Below are 11,847 nucleotides of genomic sequence, written 5' to 3'. Positions count from 1 at the left end.
ATAGATCCATAGCAAACAAGGCGGCAAATAATTCACAGCTCACGCCAATAGCCAAATAAAGGAATAAAAAGACTTTTCAAAGAAATAAGGTTATTTGTGAACTTTACTATGGAGAACTATTTAAAAATTAATTAAAAAATCTGTCAATTAAAATTGGAATTAAATTTTTGTTGAGACCCCTAAATTTAAACATGAAACATTTGATTTTTAAGCAAAACTTCAATATGTAAGGTAAGATTTGAAGATTTGTAAATAAAAGTAAATAAATATGAATCAGATTTGTAATCAACATTGAATAAACAGGAAATAAACCAAACACGAGTGAAATATTACATTAGATGATGTGCATTGATAGAGAAGAGAAACATCATGAAAACAGGGAAATGGATATTGAAACTAGATCTAATAAAAGTATTAAAAGGATAGTAGTGATGAGGATTTCAGCCACCCCTTGCTTCTCTTCTTGTGGCGTCATGAAGCAGTTCAATGTCGACTCCATCTGGAGGCAACTGAACGTATCGAACAACTGACCCTCTAATGAAACAGTTCCTCACCGATAGCTGCCATAAATAACAAAAGAAATATATAAACAGACAGCCAATTTCCAACAGTCAAAAAGCAAAATGATTGAGCCCAAGGCATTCCAAAATAGTCTATAACAACATAATAATACATTTATATGTGACCACTCTATAATTTAGTCTCTTCTAGTAAGTGGGCGTGGGAGCTTTAATTTGAATCATTCAAGGAAAATTGGTTGCTTAAATCTGTGACATGATCATAAGGCTAGTGAGGTCCGGCGTAACTAAGGTGAGGGTGAGTCGTGGAAGGTTCAAGCCACAGTTCAGCTGTAGTTAAAGGCAATTAAAATCCATCCAGGTAGTTCAAGTGGAAAGAGTCTCGCTCGCCTTCACCTAAGTGATCGACCAGTATAACACCTTACAAGTCCCTTACATTTGGGGAGATACAAGCTAAGAGAAGAAAAGGGTCTCTGATTTATATTTGATGAGAAGTATACCGATTCATGATAGAAGGGATTGATGAGGCAGAAGAATGCAAACCAATGGCAGGGAGTTTGATGTTTGAAGAAAAGGGGATAATTGTTGTCAATATACTCAATGAAATCAGAGGAGACAAAATCAGTGATACCAAAAGAAGGGACAGTGAGAGAAGTCATCCAATAATATCCAAAAGTCTTTGCAGAACCAAACAAGTTGCTACTAAAAGGAGAACAGATCATTCCATCACATTCGTGTCAGGCAGTAAACCACCAAAATCAAAGGCCTTACAGATCTCATGTGCAGAAAACTGAAATTGAAAATTTGTTCCATGAAATGCTAGAACCATTCTCTTGTTAGTAAAAAAAGATGGGAGGTGGTGTTTCTGTGTGGATTATAGAAAGTTAAATGAAATAATTATAAATCATATTCCAGGGGTAGATGAATTACTTGATGAATTAGACAGGGACCTGCAGTTTTTCAAAACTGGATTTAAGAGCAGGATATCATCAAACTAGGGTGAGAGATGAGGATGTACAAAAGACTGCTTTTAGAACTCATTCAGGAAGGTTATGCCCTAGCCACATTTCATTCTCTAGTGAATGAGTTTTTCAGACCTAGTTGAGAGAGTATGTATTGGTATACTTCGATAACATATTGATATATAGTAAGAGATGGAAGAACATCGAAAACACCTGGGAACTGTGCTGAAAATTAAAACAAACTCTTTGAAGCTTTCCACATTGTTCTGTTGGCCAAGATGAGTTGGAATACTTGGGACACCTCATAAGCCCAGAAAAGATGGCATGTATAGTAAAATGCCCTACTCCAGTTAATATCAAGACTTTGACAGAATTTCGTAGGTTGGTTGGATACCATAGAAGATTTATGCAAGGAATTAGGGAGTTCAGTAGATCATTAATGTCATTATTAAGGTTCAGGAAGTTATAGTTGGAATGAGGAAGCTGAAACACCTTTTGAAAGCCCAAAAGAAACCCCAACTCAAACACTAAGATCATTGCCTAAATTCACCTTTTCCCTCAATATAAGTCAGGAATTTCAAAGGAGAATGCCTATCTGAAGCAACATCCTTATAAAATCGATTAAAGCTCTGGTATTTTCTCATTCATAAACCATGAGGAAGACTCAAACCCAGATCACAAAACATTATATGCGAACACGGGGCTTTTAAATAAAGAATTATATCATTGATCTATAATTCTCATGAACCCTAGAATGAAAAGATGGGTAGACAAAGAGATAACAAAGCGGAATGACTAATGATAAATGAAAAAAGAAAGCGAATAAAACCTAGAGAAAGAAAAGGGGAGAAAGACAAATACCATATGGGGATACTTCTCCTGATCTACAACTCTAGTATTCTCAAGCTTAATGTTGAGATACTGATCAACGGAGTAAAGAGTACCCTTAATAGCGAGATCATTCTTCAGCTCCACAGTCACTTCTCTTCCCACGAGGTCCTTGAAATATGAGAAGAACAACTGCAACAAAATATAACCCAGACGAAATCATCACAATCGTGTACTATAAATCTAACAGAGAAAACGATACAGAAAGTTGAAAGTAGAATCACCATTTTCTCCGATTATATTTTCAAGCTCGTCGTCCTCAAAACCCCTCTGCTATTCGGCGCGCAAACAGACGCTTCTCTTTCTCTCTCTCCTTTTGGAGTTTGCCGGTGTCAGTATTTTCAGTCAACCAAAAGTGGCTACACAGAAATTGGGCCTTCATATCTGTGAGCCCAAAATATCTACGACTGGCCCTATTTGTAAGTGTTCAATTCTTAAGCCCAAATTGATAAATAGATAAATAAAAAGTTGGTTTTTGTTAGATAAGTGGAAATTGTATTTGTGATTCTTATACATATTTAAGTTAGAATAAGATTTTTTCTTAAATAAATAAAATTTGTTTCATTTAAATACATTCATAAACATTGTTGTTTATTTATTTTAATAAAATTATTATTCATTTTTATTTTTTTTGTTTAAAAAAATAGATGTAGTCCATATCCATTTATAGGGGATGACAATTTTAACTTTTCACAATAAGCTGAACCCAATTGAATTTGTAAATCTTAGGCTAAGAATAAATTTGGAGCAAGGAATAGGAAATGGAATAATGTGACGCAATTTTATGGAATGTTAATATATATATATATATATATATATATATATATATATATATATAATATCTCTTCTAATATCTCTTCACGTTTCTTTTTCTTTTTTCCAACTAAGTGTAATATTAGGTCATTCTTTTTAATATTCTTACTCATTCTTTAATAAATTTGAGATTAAAAAATGAAAATCAAGATTATTGAGTGCAATTATATTTCTTCAAAAGAATAAATTTTAATTTTATAAAATTAATTAATTTTTAAAATATAAAACTTGAAAAAAAAATGTATTTGAATTGTAAAAGAAAAATCACCAAGATTGAGATTGAAACCAAGATGGCCCTTTGGGGATGTGAAATGGACTTTAAGCCTATGTTTATAACAAATGGACCTTGTAGATCAAATTACAAAGTCTAGGGCCTAGGCTACCACAATTTGAACTTGCCTAATTTGGCCCAATTATCAATTTATTCATTTTGAATTTAGAAATTTAGGTGTGTAAGCATCAATTAATTAATATTGCTTACAAACATAATTAGCTTGTCATAGAAAATTAATTTAATGATAGATAATCTACATTTCCTTTTTTTAATGATGATCATATTAAACATCGTGCAATTGAGTGAAAATATGTAATGGTTTGTGTCCAGGCCATGTCTGGTTCAATTTTCCAGTCCAGGGTTAAGATTATGTGTTTATTAATATTTATCTTAATTAATTTATTTTTTAAGTCTTATAGGGGACTTAGTGGAGATTCCTTTGGCTCTTGCCTCATTGACCATTTACAGGGAATAATAATTTTTGTATGCAATAAATAATATAATAATATTTATGGACACATTCATTGGTGTTGACATTACTTTTGGGTTACTCTTAGAGACAAATGCTTCTTAATTAGGCTCTTTATTTTTAATTAAGTATATATGATCTCATCTATCAGCCTTTTGTGGCATGCGCAGTTCAACTCTATAAAATAATTCCCCAATATAGAATTTATCAATCACCTATCAAAGACATATTTTTTTAATGTATTTAAATATTACTTACAACACATCCTTTAAAAAAATATATATCAGGTAAAACAAAATATTACAAATCAATAGTTATTTTATTAAATCAAATCAAAATACCAGACCAAATACGAATCAAAATACAGCTAGTTAAAAGAATCAACTAACTCTTAGGAATCATTTATAACAGAGTGATTTATTTTTGTATACAAATTATCAGTTATGATTTGATAAAATAAATAAAATTTCAAATTAGGTCAAGTGGTAAAAGTTTTATCTAAAAGATTAAAGGTAGTGTCAATATTAAAAACTTTAGTGTTACTTTAAATTTGAATTTAAAATTTGTTAACTATCATTATTATAAATTAATTTATGTAAGACCTAATAAAAAAAAGTAAACAATTAAAAGAAATATTTGAGTTTGTTCAACTCCTTTTTCTATATCAAAGTCCATTTGGGTTTGGTAAAGGAGGCCTTAGGCATGCTATTATGTTTTTTACAGCAGTAATTCCAAGAAGAGTAAAAAAAAATTCAATGAAAATGATTCAAAAGCTAAAAGATTATTATCATTTTGTTGTAGCTTTTTCAGATTTTTCTGATTGTATTTTTATAAATTGTCTATTCATGAAGAAAAAAATAAAGAAAAAGAATCCATTTAAGGCATAGGTCAATGCCCTTTGGGGCTCCAATGGTTACTTAATGGTTCAAATAATTAAATACAAACTTGAATATTCACAATCTAGAAAATATCAAATTCAAGGACATTGAAAGAAGAGGCATGCAGAATGACAGAAGGAGAAAAAAATTAATAATAGACAGCTGATATTGACTTGGATTGTATTGTTTTTATACTTCTATATTTCTATATTACATGTGATTTGGCTCAATTTAATATCATGTTGAAATCTATTTCCCAATTAATATACCTAAAACTATAGTCATCTACCTATAAGAGAATTTGAAAAATAATTTAATTAGAATATCATATAACTTAGAATATTAATAGTTTAAAAACCAAGAACTAGTTTTATATAACCATACCGACAAAACTCAAAAGTTTATTAGTTGGAATTCTTGTTTTTATTCGTTGAATATATTTTTAGAATAATATATTATTAATAACTACGATAACTTACCTATAAATCATATATCATTTATGTTTTGAGGAGAAATAAACGATTGTAAAGCATTGTAACTATTTAAATGAATCATCTTAAAGTCTTTCTTAAGATTTTGTGAAATTGATATGTTATGGGTAAGAAAAATTTGTCCAGAAGAGAATATACTCTTTAATTATTATTAGAGTTGGATACTTAATCATGTTATATTTTCGACACAACACAAATGAAAATAAATAAGTACAACACTAGACAACGGATTTTATAATTTCTTGATATCTTTGCACGAATAAAACATGATATGTGACGCGACATTAATAACAAAGGCACATTTGGTTTTAATACGTGAATATATTATATATAGAAACCGATCAAACTATTTTAAATAATAAAATTTAATTTGAAATGGTTTAAAAAAATTTAGATTCTTGACTATAATTTGAGAACATACAAGAATTATATTTTAATTTTATTTTTAAAAAATGTTCATTTATATTAAAAATGAAAAAAATCGTTTAAACACAACACTAAAACATTACATGAAAATAACAAAGAAAAATATATATATAAAAAAAACTATACTTACAAAGTTATCGAACTCGTAAATCCTCGAGAAGAATGATTAATTCTCCGACAGACTTTACTGATTTTCCTGAACAAATATATAAAAATATCATAATAATAGTATTACGAATGATACGCATCAGACGACTACGATCATTAAAAATTCGACGATTTTTTTCCAACTAGATAGTCCACCAAAGAATAATTGGGATGATAACCCAAATATGTAGGTCTGTCATATCAGTTGCATCAATCCAACCTTCTCAACAACTACCTAAAGACTCGAACATCACCCAATGAATCTCAGTAATACTCCATAAAGGCTTCATATATTAGTCACCACTCGACAATGCAAAAGTAAGTGAATTGTCGATTCAACCTCTTCTTGACACATACGACAATGACTAGACATAATACAACTTTTTTTTATGCACATATCATCTGTTAGAATTCCACCATGAATAACGCTACATTCAAAAAATGAGATCTTGAATGAATTTGACTCCCAAAATTTTTCTCAATAAAAATTATATGGAATCATCTTAGCGAACAACTTGTAGCAATGCCCCACATGGAAACTATCAATATTTTTCCAATGCATAATGTCTTGTTCAGACAGTGACACTTGTTTACGTCTTACCAAAAGTAAAACTCTATTATGGGACGAACTCTCCATAATGTTTAATCTCTTTCTATATCTAATTCGGCTAGCAAAACCCCTAGACTAAGGATCAAACATGTATTTAACTGTGATATTATTATATATAGCAATGGAAGCAAGCTCACTATACGTCGTAGCTAAAACACTATAACAAATGTCGTCCCAAAATCTAATCGAAGAATCATCCCCACAATGAATCTAGACTGCTCACGAAAACTTTTCCATGTAATATACAAGAATTATATTAAAAATAAATAAAAATAAAACAAACAATTTTTTGTGTGAGGAGGCATGACAAACAGATGGACTGTGCAATATTAATAGTAAGCACCTCACAAATGACCCGTGATGTGGCAAAGTACGAATATATTGGGTTGTATTGTTCAATGCCTCTCTACTATTATCATTTAATTGATCATTTAACTAGAAAAAAAACTTAAGAATCTTTGTTGACAAAAATAAAATAAAAAGACAGTTATAATTCTTTAAAGTTTAATTTTTTATTTATTACCACCCATGTTAAGGGTATGTACAACATGGAGGATAGATATCGATCCTCTTAATTGGATGCATTGTAATTTTTTTTAAAGAATTCTAAATGGAAAATCATATTTTTATTACCTTTTCTTAAACTGGACATTACTAACTACTAAGATGTAATTAATGAATGTGCCATAACTAATTGGCATAAAAGTCTATTTCTTTTATTTTGTGATTTTATTAACAGTTTCTCCTTGTTTTATTCATTGCTTTTTTTTTTTTCTGGACTTTTATTGTTTTATTTATACAACAATTTTAAATGAAATTGAAATAAACATTATTTAAAATGAAACTTATGTTAAAGATTTTTATCACTTTAGTTTAAGGATATATTAGAAATATGAAATAAATTAGAGGACAAATGTTATAAATTAAAAAATGGTACGTTTGAAGAAAGGGAATGTCAAAATGAACAAGCTAACTTGTATTATATTAAAAACAACAATCAATTAAAATAACAATAGGGACCGTATTTGTGGGACTCCCTTGAGTGTAATGTGTTTCTAATTTTAATAATTGATAACCTAATTAGATTGTGACTGATGACGAATTATCTTTTTCTTTTATATTATATATAATTAAAAAAAAACTAATTTATTTAACTTGCTTAACATTTTATATAGATAATTAAAAGGAAAAGAAAAGAATATATGCCATAAAACGAAAATTAAATAAATCAAATATAATGACACAGTAATAATTTTACGATAACTAAGAAAATAAAATATTTACGGAGCAGAAATATTAACTTAAAAACAAAATAAGTTTTAATAGTACAATGTTTTTTAATATAACAAATACTATTTAAGACGGGCAACTCAATTGAGGTAGTTCAAGTGGAAACAATGACTTCTAAAATATCATATCACAAATTTAATTATCACTTATAATGTATTTAAATGAAAGTAGATGTATGTAATGTATTATTAAAATAATGAGAATTGTGGTATGATCGCTCTAAATATTCATCACTTTAATCATTATAGTTAATTAATGTATATTGTTAAAATTTGTTGAATTTAAGATAAAACTTTACACATGTTTTAAATTAATATTATTAATATCATAAAAAATTAATTATTTCTAAAATAAAATTAAAAAGAGCACATATGAAGTTTATTAAAATTTTCTTATTTTTTCTTTCAAGAAGACGTTGTAGGTATTAAAAATTACAGTAACAATAATAATATTACACAAGATAATTGTAAAAAAAATAAAATAAAATAAAATAAGAGTTGGGGCTCAAACTAAAATGAACAAAATTAAATAGTGAGAAAAAAATAATGATAAGACGAGCAAAAGGTTCTCACATGTTATGATTTTCTTCCTTGAAAAACTCTTCCATTATATATATTTTAATCAGATAATGCACCAATGAATTTTCTTATAAACCATGTTTAAATATGCTTGCTATATATATATATATATACATAAGTTTTAATAAATTTTATAGAATTACAAAATCATTTATAAAAATAAAAATAAAAATAAAGTTAGTTGAAGATATTGAAAGTATTTAGAAAAGAAACATCTCTTTTAGAGATCATGGGATTCATGCTTTTTATTGTTGATTTTGATTTAAATAAAAGTTGTTCAAAAGATCACTTTATGGTTCATTTGAAGCCAAAAACCCCATGATCACTTCTAGATTTATACAACCATCTAGAGGGGGTGAGATATATATGCTTCAATTAATAATAATATATGTCTCAATTATTGAATTTCCAACCAACCATATAAATCCCAAAATCAGAAAATTTAAAAAAAATTGACAAATGGAGAAGCATTTTCCAATTCAAATTAAAACTCTTCAATTTTCAAATTTCAACCAACCATCACAAATTTCACATTATACAATTTGATATCATTTTATTGTCTTTCTTTGCCACTTATAATTAAAAAAATAAAATCAAAGTCTAGTTTTTCAATTTGTTTCGTGTCTAGTTTTGCTTCTGTTTTTAGAAGTTGATCAAATGATTTTTCATGGCTGGTTATAGGTTAATTTCTATAAAAAAAATATATTCCATCAATTTCAAATGAAGTGAAAGAGAACCTTTGGTGAAGGTCATTTGAAACAAGTATAGAGAAGATTAGTGAATACGATCCACCAAATGAGTCAATGGCGCCCATGGTTTCCATATTTGGAAAGGTATCAACAATAAGTAGAAGTAATTAAAGATAACTCAAAGTTCAAAGTGTTATTTGTAATGATAAATGGTGTAATATTAATAACAATACTTTTGCTTCGGCTTTTCCAAAGCTCCTAGACTCGGCCATTTGAACCGGTTAAAGAAATGATTGACCAGATTGGTGGGGATTTCAAGGCAAACATAAGATTTCGAATAAGACATGATCATATCATGGAGCTAGTTATGCTTAAAGTCTCCAAGAGAGGGTTTTGAAGGATATGTTTGAATCTAACAAAATCGCTGAAATATTCGGACTGATATATCGATAAATTGCTATATTTGTCTTTTACACTAAGGTGATCATGTGGAAAGAGTCGACGACCTAAAAGACCAAAGTTTTAAACGGAAGCCGAGAGGGTTGTGGATTGTTGTGCTAATTCTCCTTAGTTTTATAAAAAAACACTAAGGAATGTCTTGCACAATGGAACATCAAAATGTTTTTTTTATCGAATTGTGCGTTCTTAATAGGGTATTTTGAACAACGACAAAATCTACACATTAGGCGTAAGAGTATAAAGAAAGTTCAGTTAAGTCGTTTTTTACACTAATATGCATAATTGATTGGCGTAGGTTTTTACAAATCTCCAACCATCGATATTAGTCGATTTTATTCCTTATTAAACTCAACAACTCAATACAAAATTAAATAAAAAACAGCTCAAATCTACTTAAAAAATAAGACTTGCCAAATATTTGAATATGAAAAAGTGAGGTGTTTTTGTCAAATATTTATTAATGATTGAATAATTAACAAGTTATAAATAAATCAGATCCAATGTTAACGTATATTATTCCTACTAAAAAAAACATACTTTAGTTGAAACAGGGTATTACATTGGATTCCTACTAACTCTCTAAAAATAAGTTTAAATTATTTATATATAAATTGTTTTTTTTATAAACTTTTCATTTATAAATTAGTGAGTAGACTGAGCAATATGTTCAATAAATATAAAATGATCAATTTCAGTTTGTTTCATTTACTTGCATTTTAAAACTAATTTTGATTTCTTGACATACAATAAATTCGTTTTATTGTTTAAACTTTTAGAAAGTGTTGAAATTACATATTGTTGACTATTTTTTTTATTAATTTAATTTGTTACGTTTTTAAATTATCTACATAATTTTTTCTCTCGTGTTTTTTTTTTCATGTTTAAAATCATAATAATATCCATTGGAAAAGCTTAAAACAAGATTAACCAAATTCTGATGACATCTTTGGATGACAAGTTAGTGGTTACCAACCTTATTAATATAATAATATACTTTGTTGAGTTTTTGTTTATTTAAAAATACTTTATTTTATTGATTTTTTTTAAAAAAAAACTTTAATTTGAATCACAAGTTGAATTTAAGCTTTTAAAAGAACAAATTCAAATTAGATAGGATAACATGATCACATACCAAAACACCCAAATCAATTTAATTACAGCAAGTAAAGTAAATTATCTTTTTAAAAGTTGTTTAATTTTTTTGAGTTTGAGAAATACATTTTGAGATTAAAAAAACATATAAATATATCAAAAAGTAATTTATTGAATGGATATGGTTTGGTTTGTAGAGTAGTTCAACCAAACAGCTATTTTGCAATTTAGCAATACAATTTGCAATATTCATGATTGAGTATGCCAGATAAATGATTGTGGCAGGCAGCCGCAGCATCCAATATTTTGTGTAGATAATAAGCAAATTTGGGTATTTGTGCCTTTCTAGATAAATGAAAATAACTTTTTGGCTGCTTTAGGATATTTTTATATTATTATTTAATTCATAATTAACATTATTTAAACCACTTTATTATGTAACAATAATACAAATAAATATATGGACACTTTTTTATATAATATATTTCAAAAAATTGATAAAAACAAAAACAAAACACTAAGGATCCACGTATACATGCAATAAACAAAAACAATGTACCCCTAAAGCTAGAAGCACTAATACTAAACCAGCCGTTTCTTTCTCTGAATTTAAATAAAATTAGTATTAATTGATCAATAGCGACGGTTGAAGTATTCGTCGCTATCGGGTCCAAATAAATATTTGATTTGTGAATTGAGAGTAGGTTGAAATCAAATATTAATGTAAGCTAGCTAAATGAAATGTGCGGTGGGCATTTTTACTTGGTTTTATTAATTTTCTTGTAATAGAAAGTGATAAAAATAAAATTGCTGAAAAGAAAGAGAATATGCTCAATCCACAATAATATTGTTCTGATCATATATATATATATATGCTCTAAATTAAACTATCATCCAATTAATATATATTTTAAACTATTCCTCCTTTTGCTTTCAGAGAATACAAAAGTAAAACTTGGACCATCCAACTTGAGGTGTTCTGTTCTTTCCTCTCTCTCTTTTTGGGGGCCCTGAAAAAGAATATTGAAGTTATTTAAAATAGAATAATACTTCATTTTGAATCAAGTAAATTTGAACAAATATTCATGTTTAATTTTAAACAGATGTGTGCCAATTTTTGTTTTAAAAAACCCCCAAAATTGTTAGAATTCTGTAATTTAAAGTAACTCAATACTATAGTTTAAATAATAATAAAAATTAAGTTTAATTCCTTTTTAATAAGCTTTAAATCAAAGTGAAAAGTTACCAGAGTTTAAAATTATA

General features: G+C 27.9%; 1 protein-coding gene across 1 annotated transcript; it reads right to left on the bottom strand.

Annotated features, from left to right (window-relative positions):
* Window positions 1-227: 227 nt before the first annotated feature.
* LOC124931725 (sm-like protein LSM2) lies at window positions 228-2,711 on the bottom strand. Its single transcript, XM_047472271.1, has 3 exons — window positions 2,593-2,711; window positions 2,342-2,500; window positions 228-560 (listed from the first exon to the last, which is right to left on the bottom strand). Exons 1-3 carry the CDS (start codon window positions 2,593-2,595, stop codon window positions 441-443), a joined length of 282 nt encoding a protein of 93 aa, XP_047328227.1. The 5' UTR covers window positions 2,596-2,711; the 3' UTR covers window positions 228-440.
* Between the last annotated feature and the right edge of the window lie 9,136 nt (window positions 2,712-11,847).

The sequence above is a fragment of the Impatiens glandulifera genome, chromosome 3, assembly GCF_907164915.1.
Source record: "Impatiens glandulifera chromosome 3, dImpGla2.1, whole genome shotgun sequence".
Taxonomy (NCBI): Eukaryota; Viridiplantae; Streptophyta; class Magnoliopsida; order Ericales; family Balsaminaceae; genus Impatiens; species Impatiens glandulifera.
The sequence above is the reverse complement of the archived record's forward strand: the minus strand, read 5'-3'. Positions and strand labels throughout refer to the sequence as shown.

Excerpts from the sequence above, each read along its gene's own strand:
- LOC124931725 (XM_047472271.1), bottom strand. Across the intron at positions 561-2,341 it reads AGGAGAAGTATCCCCATATG|CTATCGGTGAGGAACTGTTT; the intron begins GTATTTGTCTTT and ends TATTTATGGCAG.